General features: G+C 41.6%; 2 protein-coding genes across 2 annotated transcripts; both read right to left on the minus strand.

Annotated features, from left to right (window-relative positions):
- Nucleotides 1-1633: 1633 nt before the first annotated feature.
- mcm2 (minichromosome maintenance complex component 2) lies at nucleotides 1634-14413 on the minus strand. Its single transcript, XM_084348597.1, has 20 exons — nucleotides 14311-14413; nucleotides 12370-12563; nucleotides 12106-12278; nucleotides 11163-11293; nucleotides 10924-11062; nucleotides 10724-10821; nucleotides 10258-10379; nucleotides 9436-9643; nucleotides 9090-9224; nucleotides 8773-8964; nucleotides 8381-8474; nucleotides 8208-8286; nucleotides 7721-7892; nucleotides 7485-7611; nucleotides 7171-7283; nucleotides 6805-6969; nucleotides 6629-6703; nucleotides 3075-3257; nucleotides 2811-2966; nucleotides 1634-2544 (listed from the first exon to the last, which is right to left on the minus strand). Exons 1-20 carry the CDS (start codon nucleotides 14314-14316, stop codon nucleotides 2434-2436), a joined length of 2673 nt encoding a protein of 890 aa, XP_084204723.1. The 5' UTR covers nucleotides 14317-14413; the 3' UTR covers nucleotides 1634-2433.
- A 1286-nt stretch (nucleotides 14414-15699) lies between these two features.
- On the minus strand, nucleotides 15700-23935 carry pigu (phosphatidylinositol glycan anchor biosynthesis, class U). Its single transcript, XM_084348625.1, has 12 exons — nucleotides 23781-23935; nucleotides 22024-22088; nucleotides 21379-21438; nucleotides 21016-21078; nucleotides 20564-20673; nucleotides 20090-20190; nucleotides 19838-19935; nucleotides 19576-19730; nucleotides 19129-19272; nucleotides 18905-19029; nucleotides 18117-18259; nucleotides 15700-17785 (listed from the first exon to the last, which is right to left on the minus strand). Exons 1-12 carry the CDS (start codon nucleotides 23908-23910, stop codon nucleotides 17672-17674), a joined length of 1308 nt encoding a protein of 435 aa, XP_084204751.1. The 5' UTR covers nucleotides 23911-23935; the 3' UTR covers nucleotides 15700-17671.
- Between the last annotated feature and the right edge of the window lie 728 nt (nucleotides 23936-24663).

A 24663-nucleotide genomic window follows, 5' to 3' on the forward strand; every position in this document is an offset into this window, starting at 1 on the left:
AAATGTAATGTAACTTTGAGGCTCTGTGAAGCTGTTTTTAGCTGCTGCGGTGCTTTTTTTCTAAATGCTAACACCAACATGCTAACATGTCGTCAATGACAATGCTATCACCTTAATATTTAGCAGGTATAATGACCGTGTTCGGTGTTAGTTTAGCGTTTTACTGTAACAGACTGAAGAAATGACGGACAACGTCGCGGCTACATTAGCATGCTAACATTTGCCAGTAGTTAAAAGTAGCCTCAAGTACAGTTTTGAGATACTTGTACTTCACTTGAGTATTTATATTTTCTGCTACTTTACAGGCTACTTCCACTCCACTAAATTTTAAAGTTAAATGATGTATTTTTTTCTCCATTAGGCTAAATTACCTTATACTGCGTTCAGTCACAGTCCGGTTATGCTTGTTGTCCCGCTGGTGGCCACCAGGTGTCGCTACAGCTGAACAACACTGGTGTATTGCTGCTGCGTTCACTTGTTCCTCGTAAATATTCGAGTTTGTTTAGATACATTTGAGACTTCAAGGCACTGTTAGCATGTTCTGGGTGCTTTATCAGGTAAAATGCTACCATGTTTACTATGGTAAGTGTAAGTTTAGCATGATAGCATGCTAACATTTGCCAGTGGTAGAAGTCCGTAGCCAACATGTACTTAAGTACAATTTTGAGGTACTCATACTTGAGTATTCCCATTTTCTCTTACTTTACAGGCTACTTCAACTCTGCTAAATTTTAAAGGGAAGTAGTAGTAGTATAGTAGTTTTTACTCCACTGCATTTCTTTTTTTACAGCTTTATTTTCCTGCAGTATTGTCAAAAGTACTCAGACATACAAATACTTGAGTAAAACATAGTGGTGTTAAAAAGTCAAAGTCATAATTAATTAATTTTTTTTAATTATTTATCTATTTTTTTTCATTATCTACTTGGATGATAAGACTTAATGGCATGTATACAAACTTAAGCGCAACATGTACAACTTATTTTTCTTCAGATAAAAAGTTCAATAACAAACAAACAAAAAAAAAAGTCAGTCACCCATAAAAATATCTAATGGTAAAAGTAAATTATACATATATTTACAGGTATGTATAGACTACTGTGTGTTCTGATTATAGAAAACAGGTTAGAATTTTCTTCCTTTATCTGAGTGCTGACAATACAAATTGACTTTAAAAATGTGCTATTTTGGCTCCAATGCAGTGGATTAAAAAGTAAAATATTTGTTTTCAAAAAGTAGTGGAGTGGAAGTATAAAGTAGCAGAAAATAGAAATAGTTCCTCAAAATTGTTCTCAAGTACTCTACAATACTGTATATGCTCAAATTATGATGAATTATTGTAGATCAAGATATCATTTTGATCCTTGGGGTAATTAAGAATAAATAAAAAAGGGTTTAAACATTTTGAAATCTACCAAAAATTACTTTTTTCCAGGTTGGACATTTGTCCATTAAGGTTTCCTAATTAATTCAGCTGTTTAATCTACTGCACTTTGCATCGTCAGTATGTTTACACCACAGGCTGCCAACAGTGAGCAGAAATTAAAGAGCTACAACACTGCAGAGTTTAATTAGATCAATGTTCATTAATTAAGGAATCCTAAAGTCCCTGTGCAGAAAAAGTGGACAAGAGATACATTTAACAAATACAAGTTTAATATCAAAACAGACCTACAATCCAACATCAAGTGAATTCCAACAACAAACATTGTCTTATTTTAACCTCTTTAAGTACTTTGTGTATTTTAATTATCTGTCAGGAGGCGTTTAGTTCCAGCTACATTCACTTCAGTGGTGAAACACAGAAGAGCCTCAAATACAAAATCCTAGAGTCGTAAAATGTCGTCCATCTTAACAGCTGGTAACAGGAATCACAGACGAATTTAAGTGAAACAATAAATCTTGTTTCTTCAACAACACGGACATGAACATGTACATTTATTTACAATGAGCCCCACCTGAGGGCAGATACAGAGATAAACCCGGGAAGAGACAGAAAACAGCAGGAAGAGGAGCAGGGTGGACGTGAAAATTTGAATATTTTATCAGTTAACTCACTTTCATCGAGGTTATTTTATAAACTTTAGCTCTCTCTTTGAGTCAAACTCTTCATTTCACTTTGCACATCCACCTCTTTCTTTATGCTACTTTAAGATTCTTTCAAAACAACATTTAAAAGCTCACACAAACATCTTAGTGGAGCTTTACTGCCGCGTGTTGCTCACTCGAATCATCTTCTATCAGGTGGAAACTGTCGGCTTCCTCTAGCGAACAATTTCACACATGTTGAATAGAGTCCTTCCAGGCAGCAGGTCAGATCCTCACCCTGGAGTCCAACAAGATGAAAAGCTTGGGCCTTGAAATAGAGTTCATGAAGCACTTTTCTAGCGCTGAGGAGGAGAAAGAGGAGGAGGAGGAACGGGTGGCGAGGGTCTTAGAACTGCTGCAGGATCAGTTTCTTCTTCCCGTCATGGTTGAACTTGTTGGAGCGGAAGAGGTCGCTGTCGTAGAAGGCCGTCAGGTTGTGGATGTTGATCTGTCTTGCCTGGAGGAGGACGAGGAGAAAGAAGGGAGGAGGTGTTTAGATCTTAACTGACGGCAGAGATGGGACAAAATCTGTGTTTTGCAAGCAAGTCTGAAATTTCTGTCTATGAAGTAGAGACGTTCAACACGCTGACACTTTGAATGTAACCTTTACAGTGTTGTTACAGTACAAAGACTATATATTTAATTATTCACCTCATAACGTCCCAACCTTTATAGATTTGTGGTTGTGCTATTTATCATGTTCATTATCTGTTTCACTGTTACCTTATCCTGCAGGTCTTTCTCTGCTATCTCGATGGTGTCGTTCTGGACTCCGTATCGGTTCCTCTGGTAGGCGACCTGCTCGGCCACCAGCTGCTTCAAGATGAAGAGCAGTAGCTCGTTGTTGTCTCTGCGGAAGGCCAGGTAACGAGCAAACGTCTAGACAGAAACAAACAACAGATTTAATAAAACATCAATCCAGAAGCATCAGGGACTGTTCTCTGTCCTCTCTCTCTTTGAAAACAGAATCTGCCGGCAGTCACACACCTTCCTCATGCTCCTCATGACGCTGAACTTCTGTGTGTCGATGAAGCTCTCCAGCATCACCCTGATGGCCATGTTGACGTCGTCCTCCAGCACGTAGTCCCTCAGGTGCATCTTGGCGTGAGCCTCCGCCATGCGGATCATCGACTCGATGTGACGAACAGTGATGGGGATGCTGCCTGTGGCCTGTTAGTGAGACCAAACCAACACGGGTGATTTGTCATTATCGAGTCCAAATTACCATCAAAGCTACAGCAAACTACTTTTAACCCTCTAGGCACCAAAGTTTCTATGCAAAATATCTGAGAAAAAAAAGTTTGAAACCCGACACCAGCTGTCAGAGCGGGAGAGGAGAGAGCAGCGGAGCGGTGGCAGGAGCGTGCCGGACAGATAAAGAGACAGATAGCGATTTTTGTGAAAAAAAACAAAATGCCTACAGGACTTTACAGTGCGGATGAGGTGCTTGCACAGATCTTTGCTGATCGCGATTCAGAAGGGGAGGATTTGCCCTCTGATGACGATCGCTCGTCAGAGACGAGTGACTCTGGCGATGCTGCAGCTGCACACACTGTCACACAAGCAAAACACGCTGATCACGGCGAGAGTTTTCTCCGCCACGGTCATGGGAGAAATCGGGCAAGGAGGGGACGTGACGGCGGCAGAGGGGGTCATCAAAATAGGGCTGTAATTGATGATGATGATGGCTGGGAATATTTGAGAAGTGAGGAGGTGTTCCATAAATGGATCAGGGACTTTGATGAGCCTGTGGGGTATCGTGGAGACAAGGATCTCACAGGTGCTAGTGCATGTGATTTCCTGTCTCTGTTTTTGGATGAGGACTTCTGGAACCTCGTCACAAATGAAACCATCAGATATGCTCACCAGTACCTTGACACACACCAACTTCAGCCAAACTCCAGATTTCATGGCTGGTATGATGTCACCATCCCTGAGATGAAAGCCTTTATCTCACTTCATTTGTGCATGGGGCTTGTTGAAAAACCTGAGATTGAGGACTACTGGGCAGGATTTTGGCCAAGTTACACACCTGGCTTTGGCAAAGTGATGGCAAGGAACAGATTTGAGATGATCCTTTCTTTCCTCCACTTTGCAAATAATGATGAGCAAGTTGAGAGGGGTCAGCCAGGCTATGACAAATTATTCAAAGTGCGTCCAGTACTTGATATGGTCATCCCCCGTTTTTCAGCCATGTATGGTCCACTCAAGGAACTTTCCCTGGATGAAATGACCATCGCATTCAAGGGGAGGTCAACCTTGAAACTGTACAATCCAAGAAAACCAGATAAATATGGCTACAAGGCATTTGTACTGAGTGAAGCTAGCTCAGGCTATGTTTTACAGTGGTCCATGTACACAGGACACACAGCAGATGAGGATGATCATCTCGGTGCGACCCATCGTATTGTCCGTCAGCTGATGGCTCCATACATTGGAAAAGGGCATGAGGTGTATATGGATAGCTACTACACAACACCAGCCTTAGCTAACGAGTTAGCAGCTAACGAAACTGGACTGTGTGGGACAGTGAACTGCAACAGGCGAGGGATGCCACGGTGCCTGAAACCAGCTCAGTTGCCTTTGAAAAGGGGAGATGAGCCTGTTTTCATGCGGCATGGCAAATTGCTAGCTTGTGCATGGCATGACACAAAGCATCTCACCATGCTGACATCAGTTCACGGGAACACATGCGTTCAGAAACGTGTTCGTTCAAAGGCAAATGCGACTGCTTTTCGCGACATCAAGAAACCAGAGTGCGTTGACAGTTACAACTCCTTTATGGGGGGAGTTGATACAGCTGATCAGCGCATGAAAACGTACCTCTTTCCACACCGATCCAGGAAATGGTACAACCGCATTATCAACGCGGTTCTTAGCATCAGTGTGGTCAATGCCCACATCATCTACAGTCGGTGTAGTCCTGGCCCACACAAACCACTGAAGGCCTTCATCCAGGACATTGTAACTGCTTTACTTGAGGGTCACTCCAAGAAGGAAGGAAAGAAGGGAGGAAGGCCTTCAATGGAAGGGGGAGAAATGCCACAGCGGCTCACTGAACGCCACTGGCTCCGCAATGCTGATGATCGTCCAGATTGCGTAGTTTGCTCAGATCGCACCCGTCCTAAGGGGCGACGCCAGACACAGTTCAGGTGCAGTCAGTGTGGAGTAGGTCTGTGTGCCGTGCCTTGCAACGAGAGATACCACACACTGAAAAATCCCAAACAATGCCATCTTGATAGATGAGCAAAAAAATATATGCTCAAATTTACTTTGAGGATAAAACAAAAAATACAAAAAATAAATAAATAAATACAAAATCATTGTAAATATCTTCAAAATTCAGTTCACCTTATGGTGTAAATTAGATTAGTACATGTTCAAATTTACTCCTATTGACTTCCTCCATTTACTTTGAGGATGATGATCGTTTTCAATCTATCCAAATTCTCCCATGTGACCCCCCTCCTCCGTGACCTCCACTGGCTTCCTGTTGCGGCCCGCATCAGATTCAAGACCATGGTGCTGGCCTTGAAGGCCGTCAACTGAACTGCACCCATCTACCTCCAAACACTGATCAGACCACACGCCCCTGCGCAAGCACTTTGCTCTACTACATCGGCCGGCCGGCTGGTACCACCATCGCTGAGAGCAAACAAAGACCGCACAGCGAAATCCCGACTCTTCTCTGTTCTGGCACCCCAGTGGTGGAACGAACTTCCGACCAACGTCAGGACAGCAGAATCGCTCGCCATCTTTCGCAAAAGACTCAAGACTCATTTGTTCAGACTTCACCTCGACCCCGCATAGCAAAAAAATCAAAAAAAAAAAAAAAAGTACTTATATGCACTTGTATGTTCCTTCCTTCAGCACTTACATCATAGCACTTATGAAAGGTATCCTTGATGAATAGCAGCTACTTTGCTCTGACGAGGGCTTGAATATTGTTTCTATCCTTTCTACTTAATCAACAGAGATATGTTGTGGTTTCTTTCTTGTGACAAATGTACTTATTGTAAGTCACTTTGGACAAAAGCGTCTGCTAAATGCCCTAAATGTAAATGGATGAGATGAAATGAAAAAAAAAAAATCTACTGTGTAAATATGTTCAGAGTGCCGTTTTACTGAATTTTACCTGGTGATATACAAATTAGATTAGTAAATTTACTCCAATCAAACTCCTGTTCCTTTATTTTGAGGATGAGATGAATATATATTTTTTTTCTGTGTAAATATGTTCAAAAATCAGTTTTACTGAAAGTTACGTAATCCAATATGGCTGCCACCTTGTGACGTCAAAATATGCAAATTAGATGAGTAAATTTACTCCCGTCACAAACTTTAGGTCATTATGAATATTTTTCTCATTTACACTATGGATTTATCTCTCACCACTTCCAAGCTACAGCCTTTTGAAATCTTAAAATCCAAACGGAATATTTTCCTAAATAAACTCTGGCGCCTAGAGGGTAAATATACAAATGATGACCACAGATGGCATTAGTTTATCAAAGTGTCAGTGAAAGGTTCAGGTTTCTCACCATCGACTCTTTACGGAGGTCACTGTAGATACGAGCCACCTTGTCCTGGTCCATCTGGTTCAGCTTGGGATGAATCTGCAGACACGAGACAAAAGGAAATTACATTTATGGCAAAACTGTGGCCTGTGAGTGAGTGGTCGAGGGTTAGCGAGGTCGTTAGGAGCGTGTGTTCATACCCGTTCTTTGGCGTAGATGATGTACTTCCTCACGAGCTCCTGGGGAATCGGCGGTACATCAGACGTGTTGGGCAGAACCACCTCCTCTAAGGACACGCCCCCTTCCTTGTTGCTAGGGTGATGCTTGATGTGGGAACCAACCACAAAGCGCGCCAACATCTCATCCTGGTTGGGAAAAGAGCGAACCACAAGCCAGAGCGGAGAGCAGTGAGTGAATTCATAGTTTTTAAAGCTCAGATTAAAGTCACTTTCTAAACTAAAATATTGTTATATACTAAACAGATTTGTCAGTCTTCTACCTGCAACTCTAATCTAACAGGAGGGAAAGAAAGGTGTGTGTGTGTGAGTGTGTGTATGTGTGTGTACCTGGACGGGGTCGACGGTGTCTCGGACAACACACAGCACGTCAAAACGGGACACGATGGGCTCCGTCAGGTCCACGTTCTCAGCAAAGGTCAGGGAGGGGTCGTACCTGCCACCTGAGGGGAAACAAGCACGGTAAGATTACACACACTGAAAGATTTAACTTTCATCTATAAACTCAAGAGGGCAAAACTTACAGCGACACTGATAATCTTTAATAGTTCACAAATGTTTGATATCTTTAGTTTAACTTTTCAAACGCATTAGCCTCTTTTCAAGCCCCATTTTTCCAATCGGATTCATTCTGTGTTACGTACCGATGGGGTTAGAAGCAGCGATGACGGTGCATCTGGCCTGCAGCGAGGTGACGATGCCGGCTTTGGAGATGGAGATGCTCTGCTGCTCCATGGCCTCGTGGATACTCGTCCTGTCTGCATCGTTCATCTACAGGACAGAGTGTGGTTAGAAGTGTGTTTGTTGTTAGCAGGTTCCTTACTTAGAAGGAAACAGTAAAGGACTGTGTTTTTTTCCATCCAGTTGTTGATCGGCTCACCTTGTCGAACTCATCGATCAGACACACTCCGCGGTCGGCCAGCACCAGCGCTCCGGCCTCCAGCGTCCACTCGCGGCTGACTGGATGTCGCTGGACGTAAGCAGTCAAACCGACAGCAGAGGCTCCCTGACCCGTGGTGAACACCGCACGACTCGCAACCTTCTCCACGTACCTGCAGAGAAAACAGGACGTCGGAGTCAGAGGCTTTCTATTCAAACAGCTTCGACACCATCATATTTTTGATACCTTGGTCTAGATACGAGCCACCTGTTTCCCCCGAGTTGGTATTTCGATTTTAGTTTAGTTTTAAAATTGAATCTAACATTTGGAAAATATACTTAGATAATAGGATTGATACCACTCTCATGTCTGCAAAGTAAATACAAAGCTACAGCCAGCATCTGGTTAGCTTAGCTTAGCATAAAGACTTGAAACAGGGGGAAACAGCTAGCCTGGCTCTGTGCAGAGGCTAGCTGCAGATACGTACTTGAGGAACTGTGACTTGGCCGTTCCCGGGTCTCCACACAGCAGGCAGTTGATGTCCCCGCGCACCTTATGTTTCCCACCTGGAAGAGAGCGCAGAGAGCTAATGTGTAACAGAATGAACGGGACGGCGACACACAGATGTTTGTGTTGTTGCTTCAGGCGCTCTCAGTCTACCTGGATTTTTGGGCTCTCCTCCAAACAGCGCCAGGGCGAGAGCTCTCTTGATGTCCTCGTGACCGTAGATGGACGGCGCCATGCTGGCAAAGATCTGCGGATGCGACAGGGAGGCAGTTAGCAAACATCTTTTCAGCTGTGATTTATATAACTGTTGGCCAGGCAAATAACACCAACAAGCCATCTGTATCTGAGAGGATTCATTACCATCAATCGTTTGATAATCTTCAACGTCAACTATAATATTTCGGGGAAAAACACCTTAAATCCCGCAGGACGTGTCGGCTGTACTGACTGAAGTTAACTAACATATTTGTTTATTTATAGCCAGGTTTAAACATTTCCTCCCAATTTGACCACTTCAGGAACAATGTGATGTTGTGCCTCCTCACCCTCTCTCCGATGCGTTCATCTTTTGACAGGGCGACAATGGCCTTGACGTCTTCGTCCGTCAGCTCGGCCACGGCGACGCCCTCGTCTCTGCGGGTGATGTGGTTGGCCAGGATCACTGTGGCAAACACTGGGAAGCCGTTAGCCATGTTCAGGGAGCCGTCGTAGTTGTTGTGGTAGATGCCTGTCAGTTCCTGAGGAGGGGATAAAACACTATCTTTACTTTCTGCTTGCAAATATAGTTGAGAGAAAATAGATTTGTGATGTCTTAAATGTTTTGTTCATGTTTTCATGTGTTGTATTTATGTTTTTAACTCACAATCTCATCTCCAGGCTTGCAGTGGTCCACCAAGTCGGCCAGCAGGATGGCGTCTTTGGAGCGTGGGAGGCGACCGGCGGCGACCTTACCGGGACTCTCCTGGATGGTGATTCGCTGGTAGTTTTGGTACACAGTCTGCAGGAGGGAGATGATTGGTTAATTGAGACAAAGAGACGGGCCACTGGTCGAAAAAAGAACAGAACTAATCAACCTGTTTGCAAAGCAGCTTCTCTAAAAGACAATGTTAAACACTGACTAAGGAGGATAATAAGTGGAGATTTGTGAGGTTCGAGAAAGATTGCTTCTAAAGTATCAACAACATTTCTGCCACACAGGGGTCTCTCACCTCCTCCATGTTGATCTCGAAGGGGCCCAGGGACTGACACTCTGGACAGGAGCCCGGCTTCACCTCCTGGTTCTGGGACTGGAAGAAGGGTCCCAGCACGAAGTTACACTTATTACAGTTGTACTTGACCATGCCGAGCTGAGGCAGGACGCCGGTGCAGCTGCTCACCACACCGCTGGTTCGGATCAGCTGGTTCAGGTGGAGCTGCCTGAAGAGGAGAGAAGAAGAAGAAAGTTGTGAAGTGTGAAAGCATTTTTAGTTTATGCAGCAAATTCCATCTTTCTTGTATTTTTTTCTGCTTTTGCCAGTAGACCGTTTGTGGACCTTGGACTTCACAGAAGATGCATTATTTAAACGTTCCATCTGCTCACATTGATCCAGATGTCTGCGCTGCTCTCAGGAGAAAATGATTCATGCAGTGTTTGTTGATACAGTCTGCAGGAAGTCAATTTTATTTATATAACCCATAAATTACACGTTTGCCTCAGAGGGCTTTACAATCCGTGGAAAATACAAACACCATCAATCCTTCGATCCTTAATTCAGAGAAGGAAAAACAGAAAGCTTATGCTGCAGTCACATCACGTCGGAGTTACAATAATTAATTATACTCTTGATTAAGTCTGGGATTAAACAACTCTTTGGTACTCAAACTTCCAAACAATTAGGTGTGAAAACAGAATATATTATTACTATTTTAGTCATGAGTTTCATAGACTTTCTGTATTTAAACATCTAAAAGCACAATTCTTCAAAAAACATTGAGAATCACGTCTGTATATAAAGAATATATAGAGTATAGTGGCAAAAGTAAAATATTACCTGAGTGAACGGATCTCCTCGACCAGCGGCAGGTTACAGATACGAACGTGGATCTCGTGAGCGATGCGGTCGTACTTGGGGTACATGGCCAGAACCACTTCTTTAGCTGCTTCATCAAAAACCTGACGGGAAACAGACAGAAGATGGGTTTGTTCAGTGGACAGTGTTCATTTAGTTCACTTAGACACCCTATTGTTTGGTTTAACTGGTTTAGAATAATGATCTGTTGTTGTTCGTTAATTCTGCTCTGTGCCATCCTCACACTGAGTGTTTACAAATGAACAAAGGCGAGCTAACAGGACTTCGCTTTAATGGAAGTGAACTGAGACCCTCTTCCACCCCTTCTGTCTTTTTGTTCAGGCCACACCAGAGTCTCTTCTATATAGGTGCAGTTTGTTTAAATACATAAATACAGACAAAGTCTCACAGGATGTTTATTACGACTGAACAACAGAACGACACTCACCTTCAACATCTCAGTCGGAGCCTCTGGCAGGAAGTAAGCCAGAACATGCTCTCTGGCTGCGAGGTCCTCGTAGTTTACGACCAGACTCTCCTTATTCTCTGCAGTGACGGGAGAGCATGGAAGTGTTTTCATTTAAAACCAGAAATCAATTTAAGAAACGTTTCAATATTTCATAAAACACGAGTTGGAAGCAGAGCTACCTTTGCACATGTCGCTGATCTTCTCCTTGAACACGTTGTGGCCGTTCTCGTCGACGTGTGTCCGCAGGAAGTTCTTGAAGCGGTTGTAGATCTCCAGCCTCGGAGCGACCATGGACACCCACTCCCTCACAGTGTGACCCTGCAGACGGGGAAACACCGTCAGACCCTCGACCACAGCTGGAAAACTACTGTACATCACCACATCTGTACTGTTATTACTGTAGCAGCAGTGTAACTACCTTCATGTCCTCCAAGTTCTCAATGCTCTCGATCATTTCTTCTTCCTCTCCGTCTGCAACGCCCTCCGCTGCCCGCTCAGCCAATCGCCTCCGCCGAGCCGCCGGGCGCTCATCGTCCTCGTCTTCGCTGTCTGGATAACAGAAAAAATAAATAAGTTATTCCCTCATTCCTCTTCAACACACCTCTGCCTTACATCTGTCTGCTTCTTAATTGTTTAATGTACAGACAACCACCATTTTATGTTTGTTATATTTATTATCTGTACGGAAACTGTTTGCTTTCTGTAAAAGTAAAACACAAGCAGACAAAATAATAACTGTATCCTCTCCTGACAAACTACACATGCCTCACACCCAATCATGAATTTTGGCAGCATATCGATCCTCGTCATGGCCCGTTCTCTGATTCATGCAATTGTTTTTTTTTCTGTTATAGCAACGTTTGTGTTTTGTGTTCCTTCACCTTCAAACAAAGAAGATTAATGTAGTTATTGGTAATATTTTAGACGGCCTTCTACCGAGCCTTTTCAAAGTCTGACACTGTCACAGTGCAACATAAAAAAAAAGTTCATAATGGATCTTGGATTGATTTCTTACAATCATACTTCAAGTTCTATGAACTACAGTTTGGAGACGTAAACAGGAAGTATAACGTTGACATGGAGTCAGCGAGTTAGCAGTAGGCTACAACTTAAGCCCCGTCTTTTCTTTGTTTTTATATTTTTTTTACACTTTTGCAAAGCAGCACCATTAAAAGTATGCCGAATTAACCATTAGCAGTTCCTGTTTGCAGTGTAACTATTGATGTACAGAAAATTATCAGTGGATTACTTTAATACAGAAGAAAAAGTAGAAATGTTCTCAGGCAAGTTCTGCAGGTTGAAAGGTTAAAAAAAAACTAAAACTAATCTAGTTGCAGCCCTAGCTATCGTTCTCTCCTCACCGTAGAGCAGTCCTCTCCTCAGCCGTCCACTGATGCCCTGCTCCCTGTCCCTCCTCCTCATGGCTTCCTCTGCGGCGGCCCTGGCTCCAGGCGACAGCTCCGACAGATCCTCGTCATCCAGGTCCAAACCCTCGGCCTCGTACTGATCCAGCGCCGGGATGATTCGGTAATCCCTGAGCAGAGGAGAGGAGAAACAAAGTCAAGCCCCAAAACCTTCCAACACACACACAAGGAAGTCTGTAACAAATCCGTCCTCCTCCTCACCTCTCCATCCCGTCCCCGATCAGGTCCTCTCCGTCGCCCTCTTCCTCCTCCTCTCCGGGCAGCTGCGAGTCCCCCAGCAGCCCCTCCGACTCATCCTCGAAGGGAGGCAGGTCTCGTCCAGGGCTGGAGGTCAGGTCTCCCCTCCTGGAGGCTCGGCTGGGGCTGGTGGCCATGTGGTACGACTCGGAGGAATCCTGCCCACGACACAAAATAAAATCGACAATTTACTCCAACTGCTCTTAAGTTAATAGGGATCAGAAATATTTAATAACATAATTTGAAATGGATCATTCTACATGATGGAGGACTCACATTTCTGACACTTTAAGTAATTACATTTCTGTATTTTCACAGAGATTTTGAATGCAGGACTTTCACTTGTCACTGTGGATGATTATTGATTAAAAACCTCTGTGTTAATATTTTGTGAAAGAACCAATAATCATCCCTACAATGTTGTCACAATATGAACGATGAGGTATTTGGTCAGACATATTGTGATGAATGTGTAGCCCAGTTCGAGCATTTAAGAAGTGATTTAGAAAAGAGATATTTGTCATGTATCACAGTGTAGCCTAAAAACATCAATATTATTTAAAGGCCATATTGCTGATCTTTACAGTGTTTTTCCTCATATTCGGCTGCTGAAGTTGAAAGTCTTTACGTGGGTCTTTTTGTTGGGAAATGTGTTGCTCTTTAAATCATTGTTTTCATCATGTTCTCATTAGGGAGGCCAGGAGAAACTAATTATTACAAACTGACTCTTGGCATGTGCAATGTGCATGTGCACTGACAGATTTTAACTTATTATTAGCTCATTTATCTGTTATTAATTTATTTTTAGTCACTGTTTTAACAATTAGATTGTGTTACTCTCTGTGGTAGAGGATATTTCTTTTATAATTTGTGATATTTCCCTTTCATTCGCTCTTTTTACAGATATATAAGCGTGCTTTGGTTAATATTTTTGACATTTTCTCAACAAGTGACAAAGACTGAACTGGATTATTGCTTTTACAAATGTCATGCATGGATTTAAAGTTTCCAGATACCTTCAAAAACTCTTAAATTGACTTTCTATAAACTGTTTTGTACTGTACTGGTTTCTCTCCAATGACACATGCAGCTTATAACATATCATCTGATACATGACCATCTTAAACTGGAGTCTCAGTATTTCTCTCATTGTTGGATTCACATCATCCAGTAAGTCTCAACAACAAAAACACAAAGCTTCTCTCCTCTCTTCTGACTGGTTTAAATGTTGTTAACATGGTAATAGATCACAACTGTTACACCCATGAGAACAATGTGTTATAATAACTGACAGAGATGTAAGAAACAAGGACTTTACTGGCAGCTGGAGGCCATGTGGTGAAAATGAAGTTGCTTAAAAATCATGTAGGATAACATGAGAGATTCACTTATCAACCCACAGCGATGGTGTTGAAGCTCTTTTCTGAATTAAAACTCGTTTGCTGTAAAGTTAATATCTGTATTTGTTTCTCACTTGACTGTTTTGAATCTGTTTCACAGCTGCAGAGACCTCAACTGACACTTTATCTTCAGCTAGCAGGCAACAGAAAGCCCATCAGCCACATGGCAGGTCTGGTTTTCACAGCAAGAGGACAAGCTGAACATTAATGACAGATTACTGTTCGTGTTATCAGCTGAGCAAAAGCGATTTACTGTAACATACACTTTCGATTATGCGCAAATGTGACTTCAAAAGCATTTTAATTGAGGTTTATGATCAAAGCTTGACCGTTCATCCTCTGTGATTGTTGTGATCGACACAAAAGTGCACATGTCAAAGTTAAAACCAGCAGCAAACTCGGGCAACAAACGTCAAACAGCGTATTTTAACTTCTCCCTCCTTCAGCAGATGTATAAAACCCGACAAAGACGTTATTTCGTGTGTTTTTAATGGTTTTCACTCACCGCCATTGTTCCGTGTGTCTCTTTCTGCCTCTTGTACAGAAACTTCTTCTCCTTCCTGCCGGGAGTCACTTTTCGCGCGAAACGACCACGTGATCCCCAAAGCCCGCGAAAAATAATGAATATTCAAAGCCACCAGCCTCCTTATTGGTCGCTTTCGGTTAAAGGGGCGGGGTCTTAGAGTACTGTGCGTTTGGTTTGACGCACACCGTCAGTGAGGCCGGTCAGCCGCTGTGGGCGGTGACTGGAGATCAACGGGAGGAGGGAAGGCGGTGCGAGCGGCTGACTAAAACTAACTCACCCTTCTCTGAGCGTCGCAGCGGGGGCGGAGTTAATGACGTAAAATTTTCCCGGGAACATTTTGGCCGCGTTCAAATCCGAACATTGCCTCCTTAACAACCTCACTTTACTGAAGGGAAACTGTAGGACACGTCCCAATATGAGTGATTTCTCCTGGTTTCCTTTGTTTTTAAAAATGAATCGATATAATAATATTTCAGGAACAACATGCAGGTTTTGTATCCATATTAAACTTAATAATAATAATACATAGACGATAAATCCTCCATTTTTGCATATCTGACTACACGTCTTGATGCTTTTAAAGGAACAGTTCACCCCCCAAAATTTAAATTCACTCATTATCTACTCACGTCACGCTGATGTAAGTTAGGAAAGTCATTTCTGGAGCTTCACATCCTTAATAACTGAAGTAGCTGGGGACTTGTCTTAAAACGTAAAGGAACAACCGAAAAAAAACAAAAACATAAAATGGCTCCATGCAGCTCTTCCAGTGCAATCCAAGTCCAGAAATGTTTTGTGCACTGTTCCTTTAATATTATCAAGACAGTATTGATTGTGAAATTGTCAAGAAATAGTAGTTGACATTAGAAAACATCCCATTTTACTTGTAAATAACGGGATGTCATGATAAATCTACTCACACTCTATCCCACAGGGTCTCTGCAGCTCTTGAAAAATCTTAAAAAACATTGACTGTAGCTTCTTTATTGTATTGGAACGTAACTTACAAAAGTGTAATGCTTAATTTTCTCTCATCTGCTGTATGTTATAAAAGGCTTTGGTATAAGATTACAGACTTACAGGACACGTCTTAAGCTTTAAACTAAAAGTGGGAAACCCAACCTTGCTCTAACAATTATGGACACATTCAATCTCCAACGTGTTTAGCCATACAAACTATTTATATTTGGAGATAACCTCACTGTTGCATCTATGGAAGCCTGTATGGGACCCCAACCGTCTTCAATATACACCTGCTGTGACACAACAATTACTTAATTTTGTATATAATGTTGCTGCTCTTGATAAATAAAGTGAAAATGATGATGTACCTTACAGACATCAGTAATGATAGTTAAAGCCACACAGGTGAAACCAACAACTCAAACTTTAATAATCATTATTCATGGTAATGTTCACTCATTCATCGAATATAACATCACACCTTTCAAACCCCCGAACAGAAACAAAACATTCATTTATACAGTATCAAACAACAGCGGCTCCTCCTTTTCTGACAGAGAAACACAAAGAAAAAAAAATTAAATGGGTTTGCAAAGTTTTTTTAGTGCAGCAAATAAATAAATATCACAAATTACTTTTCACTCATTGGTATCAAAATGGCGACTTGTTGACCTGCTCGAACAGATGAGAGGTTTTAAAGAGACATGGGTCACATTTAAGAAAGCAACTGAACCAACATGTGATCGGACAGTAAGCAGGCTTGTTTTCCTTTCCTTCACCACTTGAAAACCAGTTTAAATATTAAATGTTTTTGTCTTATTTTGGCGGAATTGGTTGTTGCTTTTATCATTATTTTCCCAGCAAGGCCATGAGAAACCAAGTGTATAACAAAAACATTCATTTGTGGACTTCATATTATCACATAAAGTAAAAGATCAATCTTTCTATCAGCGTCCCGACACTTCTGAGGCTGTTTAAGGCTTTTTTTTCTTTTAATGGTGTGACTTAAATTTTTAACAAAACATCCTCGCGTCCTGAACTCAATTCATGACAGCTACATGTACAGTCAGGGAAAGATTCATTTTTAATGTTGAATCTAATTTTAACAATAACTATATTATATTAACTTTAATTATGCATGCAGAGATCGAGCAAAATATGAAACTTTAGCCTTTAATGATTCATTTGGTGGCACATTATGAGCCCAAACTTTGATTTCTAGCTGGAATTGCGTCCTTTGAAAAAACCCCAGACCCAGAGAAAAATTAATGAAGCTGTAATTTCAAGATGCAGAAGACCCAAAGGACAATGAAGTTTTCTGCTCCCCACAGATCCTGGATTTAAGCACTTCAGTTGTTGAAACACATTCACTGGTGTCTTTGTGAGGAGTTTAGTGATCAGTAACCAGACTTACTTCAGACAAACATCTGTTTTCAGGCAGCTGGAGCTCGAGCACATCCAGTTAAGAGTTAAGTTTTACGTACCGTGAGGAGGTTAGTATTCACTTACACTTGAGATGAGATGCAACACTGATGCTGTGAAATTTGTTCATTAAAGAGCAGATGGTGTAAAAAATAAGGTGAAAGGCAGTGGTGAGAAACACAGAGATAAATGTTTTAGACTTATAGACGAACCCTTAAAAGTAGTTTTTCTCTTCCGTTTCCTGCAACAACACATACCAGGTTTCACACAAAAGTAATCAGGTAAACATGAAACATCAACAAAAGAAGAACATGTGTGGGAGAACACAATATCAGGAATTATCAACTCAGTGGGAGTTTTCCACATTTGTATAATCTGTTTGGAGTTTAAAGAGGAACAAGGCTTCAAGATGCAACTCCCCCCAGAGTGGCACTTCCCTCAAGAAAAAGGAAGGGAAAGGAAAGAAAGAAAGAAAGAAAGAAAGAAAGAAAGAAAGAAAGAAGGAAAGAATTCGTTCTTCAGAACAAAAGCTGTCCAGGACGGAGCTGCAGACTGTCAAAATAAAATTCTTCTAGAGTGCCTCTCAGGAGGAAGAAGACTTCAAAATAAAATCCACTCTCACAGGCGCAGGTTCCTGCTCGTTTGAGGTTTCAAAATAAAAGCCCTCCAGATGAAGGAGTGAAAAGCAGAGAGATGTTTAGTCGTTGTCCGTTTGTTTCACACAGCAGGAGCCAGATTTCTACATCCCATCTCTGCATGTGTCTGTCATGTAGCATGTTATGACCAGCAGTTGGCATATGACGTTGACACACTTCCTGCATGTGAGTTCTGTCTGAGGACCCCTCATCTCATCCTCCTTAGTTTGTGTTTGTTCCCTGTGAGGATAAGTGAGACCTCGAGCAGTTTCTCTCGTCCGGGTAGAGGCTGCCAGCCAGGTAGTGTCTGTACGAGTGTTTTATTTCAGAACTAGAGTCGCCTCGGAGCCATCTTTCCGCTTCAGATACAGCCCGTAGCTGAGGTGGTGTTCCCTCCTCAGGAAAGCGTAGAAATAATCAGACACCAGGAGAATCTGACGGGAGAGAAAGATGAAGATACTGATGAGTTCTTTACTGTGTGATCAAGGAAAAGTAACTTGATGATACTTACTATTATTGACCCTGAGCTGTCTCCAAATACTAAATCACAGCAAACATTTTGTCTTGTTATAGTCGGAAAAACACAGGTGGTACAAAAACAACGTCTCAAAGTGTCCCAATAAGACGTGACAGTGAGGCAGCATGAACGATACAAGAAGCCTGAAACCGAAGCCGCTAAATCGACTTTTGTCTCATTCACTGTACTATTTACACCTGTGTTTTTCATGTCATAACGTGTCCCTGCTCCTGTCCAGACCATCCTACCTGTGCCACGTTGAACAGCAGTGTTATGGCGTAGTAGAAGTTGGAGTTGGCGCTGCCGGCGTAGATCCAGAGGTGCCAGAGAACAGGAAACAGAGCGGAGCAGGCCAGCAGGACGCAGGACACCAGGAAGATGTTCCTCAAGACTGAACAGAAAAAAAACAAACCAGGTCAGAGATTGTTTTACCTCTACACCTCTGCTCCGTTACTTAAATTCTTATTTATTAGTGCTTTATTGATCATTTGTTTTATTGGATTACAAGATAATGTGACAAGTCATAGTAAATCATTGTTTTATGGGGTTTCACTGTCGGTCTATTGAGCCCACAGTGAAATATCTCAATAACTGTTGGATAGATTGATGTGAAATTTGGTGTACACAGTCATGTTTCCATGAGGATGAATTTTAATGTCTTCATTGATGCCTTGTTGTTTCATCTACAGCCACCAGCAGGTCATAATTTCCACTCATCTGTAACTAATGACTGAATTTCAGTTTTACTGTCGACCTCACTGGATTGTGTTGCATAAAAATGAAGCAGAACAAATGCAGATCATTTCTTTCTTCTATTCAATATTGTTTTTTCCAATGCAGACTGCTAGTATTGCAAAGCTGCTCTCCTTAATGAGGAGAGAGCAGAAAATTAACTGTGTGAATACCCTCAGACTGCTGCAGCAATGGACAGCGTGTAAACATTTCCGAATACACAACCCAAAATAAAAATAGGAACCCGAAATTTGGCAGAATATGGGACCTTTCATTTACAACATCTCATGTTTTATACACTCACATCTGTGCAGGTGACTCCAGACAGGAAGGAAGGCCAGGTAGAGAGCGATGTCTCCCACAGTGGGGTAAGACTTAAAGATGGAGATCACAGCTAACTGCATGAAGATCAGAAACACTGGATGCTCCCTGCAACACACACAAATGTATATTTTTAAGAGAACTGAGCCTCTTAGTTGCAACAACTTGGAAGGACGGACAGATGGCTTGTGAGTAAAGCAGACATACTTGAGTTTGATGGACAGAGGGATGGTGTAGAAGAAGATGTTGATCTGGAAGACGCAGAGGAAGAACAGACGGAAGTGTTCAAACATCTCGGCAAAGAAATACCAGAAGAGGCCGATGTTCGGGGTCAGGTCTGGCACTGAGAGACTGGAGGGAGGAGAAAACACAGGGTCACAGTCGGACTACAGCTGGACTGTCTTATAAATAACTGAGAAATTAATACATCTGATTAAATCTAATCAGCCAATATCCAGTTTCTAAACATACACACATTACATGAATTTTATCATGAAAGAATTGTGGCCATGATATTTACTAAGAGGGGCATGAAAGAGTAAAAAGATGAACCTGTCACTGCTCTCTGGTGGACAAACTATGTAATGGTGCACTTTCCAAATTCCCTCAAACATACGATATCTCCACAGCTCAAGCTTTTCCTTCCGCACTCACATGAAGCCGTAGACAGACGGCAGGTAGTCCCAGGAGCCCAGCAGGAAAAAGGAGAGACCGATGATGACAAACAGGCTTCCCAGGTACATGAAGGCGTACTGCGCGATGAACCACCAGAAGCTGACCCGCCTGAAGTTCACCGGGATGTACTGACGCTGGGAGAGGAGAATCGGAAACATGGAATGGCATCAAACAAAGGCATGAATCAAGGAAGTTATACTGAAATATTTAAAGAAAGGCAGAGAGACAATCATAAACATACCTGCATCAGATACAGCAACGCGGGAGCACACAGAGTCAGAGGATAGATGGACTGATACGTGGCCAAGGACAGAAATATAGCACTCAGTAACACATTTCCTGCAACAAAAACATAGAATTACTAATCAATGATCACCACATGTCTTTATCGTTGCATTTATTTTAAGTTGCTCTAGAGGAGAGCTGAGCTGATCCAGAAACATGGAATGCCTTTAGAAAAATCATTTGATGTTTCATTGAATATCAATGTTACCCTTAATGGTAGAGAGGATGAAGAGGGCGATGACGGCGTTGTTCAGACCGCATGTTGACTTGGCGACGCAGGACAGGATGGTGAACGGGTTCAACAGATAACTGTGAGAGAGGAAGAAATAATGTGACTGTTGAATAATTCTCTGATACTACCGAGCACTGAGAATGTGGATGATTTTACAATAAGCAACTTTTCTTTCATGACCCTTTGGGTGGCAATCACCACCACTAATCAGTTTTTGAGCCTTTACAAAAAGAGTCTACAGTCATACTAGTGGTCGGGCTTTCGGACGTCATGCTAACATGCTCACAGTGAAAATGCTAACAAAGCAGTCTGACATGTCTCTCACCAAGTCACAGCAAGGATTTAAGGCACCGTGATCACCTGATCTGACATTGTGGCCATCGCTCCAGACCGAGACATAATTGTGTTTTGCTACATGGAAACATGCTAGAAGGTGTGTGTGGTACTTACAACATGGCTACTTTCAGAGGGATGTAGTACATTTCGTTGGGGCTCCTGATGAGCTCCAGACAGTCGAGGGGGTAGCGGTCTGCCTCCAGGGCATATTTCTGCTTTCTGAACTGAATGAGCACGACACATACATCACTACTACACACTGTTTGTTGCACTTAATAATAATTTCACGTCTAATCTTCAAAAACTTGAACATATTTTTGAAGCCATGTAGCCTTGAAAGAAGATTATAGTTGTAACATATTTCTTGTTTACGACACAGAACGGACATTTTCCATATCATGTTAAGACTTTAATATGTTCACAATGATGTGATTCCACTAAGGCAATAAATCAGTAGTTTTGAACCAAGCATATTACGTTTAAAAGTACTACAATTTCCCTTTAATATCCAAATATGTTTATTTGATTTCTCTGTATATTTAAAAGACACTTTACTGTTTTCTTACCACTTGTTTGTTGTAATCCTTCACTGCCATGTAGAGAGCCACAGCAGTGATCACATCTGCTAACTACAGACACAAACAGAGAGAGAAAAAACAGCTGAGCCTCTGAAATATAACAAAATAAAAAAAAATCCCCATGTACTTTCTTTTTAAGTCACTGGAGGCAGAAATGTCTTATCACAGTTAAAGCAGTTTAAATTAAAGTGCTGCTAACTGCTGAGCTTTCCCATCATGGCTCACGTTACAGAAAATCCTCCCGAAAGAGAAAAAGCCAACGCATTAGCATCTCATCCTTTTTTTTTTTTTAAACGCAAATGCTTAAAATTTCCCCAAGGAGAAAAAGATGTTTCTCGTTTTCGCACTCACCATAAATGTTATCTCTGCATAGTCCACCAAAAAGTGAAAGAGGTAAATGATGAGAGGAGTCTGAAGAGAAAAGAAACAGACATTAGGGATCGGAGCATCAAACACATTTAGTGAAATACCTCTGATGTGATGTCACTTCCTCTGAGTTTTAAAGCAGCGAACAAAGGCAGAAAAACAAAAGGCATGTCTGCCGCCTGCTTTTAATGCTGTTAATGCTTTTAATGCAACCTCCATCGACAAGGCTGAGAGGTGAAACTGTTGGACTCATTATGGACAATTTAAAGACAAATGATCAAAATGGATACAGCAGAAGAGAGATATCACTTTTTTTTTTAATCCCACACATTCTTATTTCTTATTAACCTTGATGCCTACATTACCCACAATGCAACTTAGCCACTGCGTGTCTTCGCTTGAGGCAATTTATCAGAGTGAGTTAGTTATTAAGCTAATCACTGAAGGTTATCAATGTTTTTTATTAAATCCTTTTTTGCTTCATGTGGACTGTGGTGTTTTGACAGTGAAGAGAGAGATTTTAGACAAGAAATCAAAAGACACAAGAAAAGAGAGAGTTGATTTTCTTCCCAGCCACAGTGGAAATCGGTCAAAGACATGTTGATGTGTGTGTCTTTGTGCATCTCTCACCTCGTGGAAAACATCTCCAGAGTACGGCGAGACTCCCAAGTCGAGCAGAGCCAAACCTTCAACAACTGCAAACAAACAATCAAACAAACATCTTGTCACAAAAAGGCAGTTATTCAGCTCTGGGCTGTTGTGTCATAGTGTTTCACCTCACTTAATGTAATCAGCTGCAGAGCCGTTCTACAACGCAACTTCCTGTTCCAACTGCCTAATGAACAATTCATGAAGGGCTGTGGTGTTTCCATGTATCTCACACTAGGACTGGGCAGCTAATCAAAATATTCGTAATCGCAACTGTGATATCTGCAAAAACAGCAACCCTCATTCACACACTGTCTTTCTCATATATTGTTTGTGCGAGACGGTCTTTCCTTTTATACAATCCTTTACACAAAAATGTTGAGGCCTTTCATGGCTCTACAAACAGCCACACCTTCACTTTAAGGTGTGGCACCACAGCTGAAAAGAGGCTCCACATTTCATTGTCCCATATATAAATTAAACAATATCTTCCCTTTAAACATTGAGAATGTAAGCATTGCGAGTATTGAAAGCAAAGCTTTTTCTTTAGTGTTGTGCTAAAATTGTTTTGCTGCTGTTCGTTATAATGTCTTCATAGACAGAATCCACCGACAAAGCTGGTGTCATTGCATCTCTATGACACCCAGAGAGTAACTCAAAGCACCTGATGCCAAAATATCTCCTTTATCTGTTCTTCCCAATCTGAGTGTGGAGATTCCAGCATTCCCAAGCTGCACCCCTGTTTATCAGAGCTGTTATCATTATCAAAACAATAGATGCATTTACCCTGATCATCAGCACTGAACTAACACTGACAGCTCACATCAAAGTGCCTCAACTGTGTTCCCCATGAGCAGCTGAACCAGAGAGGTGCAGTCACTGATGGATGCCGCATACATACATTTTTGTTCAAGTATTGCTGTTTGAGACTTTGAAACATTCATATGCAAAACTATTTCACTTGATTTCTTATTTTGATTTGTTCTATTGATACGCTAGGATTGAAACTGCAAAATCCTTATTGTTATCTGAAAGACAACCAATTGGGATAATATTTGATTTCAATCTGTGTATTTCCATCACAATGCGTTCTGTGTTTTTTTCTTTAAGCAGTAATATTCCTGTTTGTTGAACATGTAGAGGATACAGAGGAAAAATACACAGCATGGCAGAAAAGATAGACCCTATATACCCAGAAGTAAAGAGGTACTGTATTCAGCAGCTACTTGATAAATAAATATGAAAGTGGTTGAATTTATGAGCTTTTCTTTAAGACTGGTTACTACTGACAGCCCACAGCACAGTAAAATGCATAGTAGTTTCATTACAACTGTGGTAATAGAGAGTAAAGTATAAACCCTCTTAACATGTAGCTACTCAGTACTTTAAAGCTGAGCCTGTGGACGGTGCAGGTTGCTGCTCCAGCATCTCTGAACCACGGAAGCTAAACACAATCAGGATCCTCCATTAGCTCAGGAACAACACAGATATACGAGTCAAAGACCATGTAAATCTACAACAACACAAAGCTCAACGAAGCTGCTATATCTCACTACATATAACGCTAGTTAGCTTCGTAAACGTGAAGTCCAACGCTAGGTTTGTGCAGCTAACCCGGTTCGACGTTGCCTCCTCCACTTGACTCAATTACCGGGTACCAGCGCCGGGGTGAGGAAGCAACCTGCGCGGCGTCTGAGCGACAAAACTGGCCCCCAAAAAGCTGCTGAATCCCCGCTTACCTCTTTTCCAGGCGGTTAGCGGAGATACAACCTCCACCCGCTCTGCAATTAAGTCCGCTAAACTGGATCTGTAAAGAGCTGCGCGGATCGTAACGGCTAAAATCAAAAGTAGTGTCAAGGGAGCCGCCATCTTGACAAGGAAGCCCTCTCCGCCCTGCGAGGTGCACGATGGGAAGTGAAGTCTTTTGTGACAAAGGAAACTGAGTGAAGCACAAAACACACACTTTTTTTAAAAATAATAATAATAAATAAAATGTATTCTCATTGATAACATCATCTAATTATTTATTCATTTTTAATGGCTACAATAACGTTTGTACAAGTGATATCAAATATTATTTTTGCTCTTTTTCTGTTCCTAGAATTACTTATTACACTAATTATGCATTTTAACTCTCTGTTGCTAGTAGATGACTCGTTTTACGTTTTACGCACCGACAGAAACGGTACATTAATCTTTTCTCGCTAAGTCACTGCTGGGAATACGTTTTTACAAAGCGGAACCATAAATCCTGAGCATATTTTCACTCCGGGTCTCTTTACGTGTTGGATCAAAACACAATGGATGTAGCTCTGTAAAGTTAGACACAGTGCACCACCTGTATTCCGCTAAGGATGCTTTTACTTTATTCGCACAAAATTTAGTCAGAGTAAAACATTTTGATTGAGTCTTTTTTTTGTCAGTTGACACGTTTACCTTTCTGACTTTTATCCAAAAAAAGTTTTATTGTTACAAATATATATATTTTTTAAATGTCAGTGCCATAATTGAACCTAGCTGGACTTGCATTCTAACGACCTATAATCAAATATTGAATTGAATCATTTTTTTTGTTTTAAAAGTGAGTGTGTTTTAATTATTTTTTAAAAAAAAATTAATTTC

Source organism: Pagrus pagrus, assembly GCF_965226575.1.
Source record: "Pagrus pagrus genome assembly, chromosome: 3".
Lineage (NCBI taxonomy): Eukaryota > Metazoa > Chordata > Actinopteri > Spariformes > Sparidae > Pagrus > Pagrus pagrus.

Coding starts and splice junctions, on each gene's coding strand:
- mcm2 (XM_084348597.1), bottom strand. Junction 6,970..7,170: donor ACACCGTCGACCCCGTCCAG/GTACACACACAT, acceptor TTTCCCAACCAG/GATGAGATGTTGGCGCGCTT. Junction 2,545..2,810: donor AGAAAGACCTGCAGGATAAG/GTAACAGTGAAA, acceptor GTCCTCCTCCAG/GCAAGACAGATCAACATCCA.
- pigu (XM_084348625.1), bottom strand. CDS start 23,910: ATGGCGGCTCCCTTGACACTACTTTTGATTTTAGCCGTTACGATCCGC. Junction 20,191..20,563: donor CCTCTGAAAGTAGCCATGTT/GTAAGTACCACA, acceptor CCTCTCTCACAG/TTATCTGTTGAACCCGTTCA. Junction 18,260..18,904: donor CTGGAGTCACCTGCACAGAT/GTGAGTGTATAA, acceptor TTTTCTGTTCAG/TCTTGAGGAACATCTTCCTG.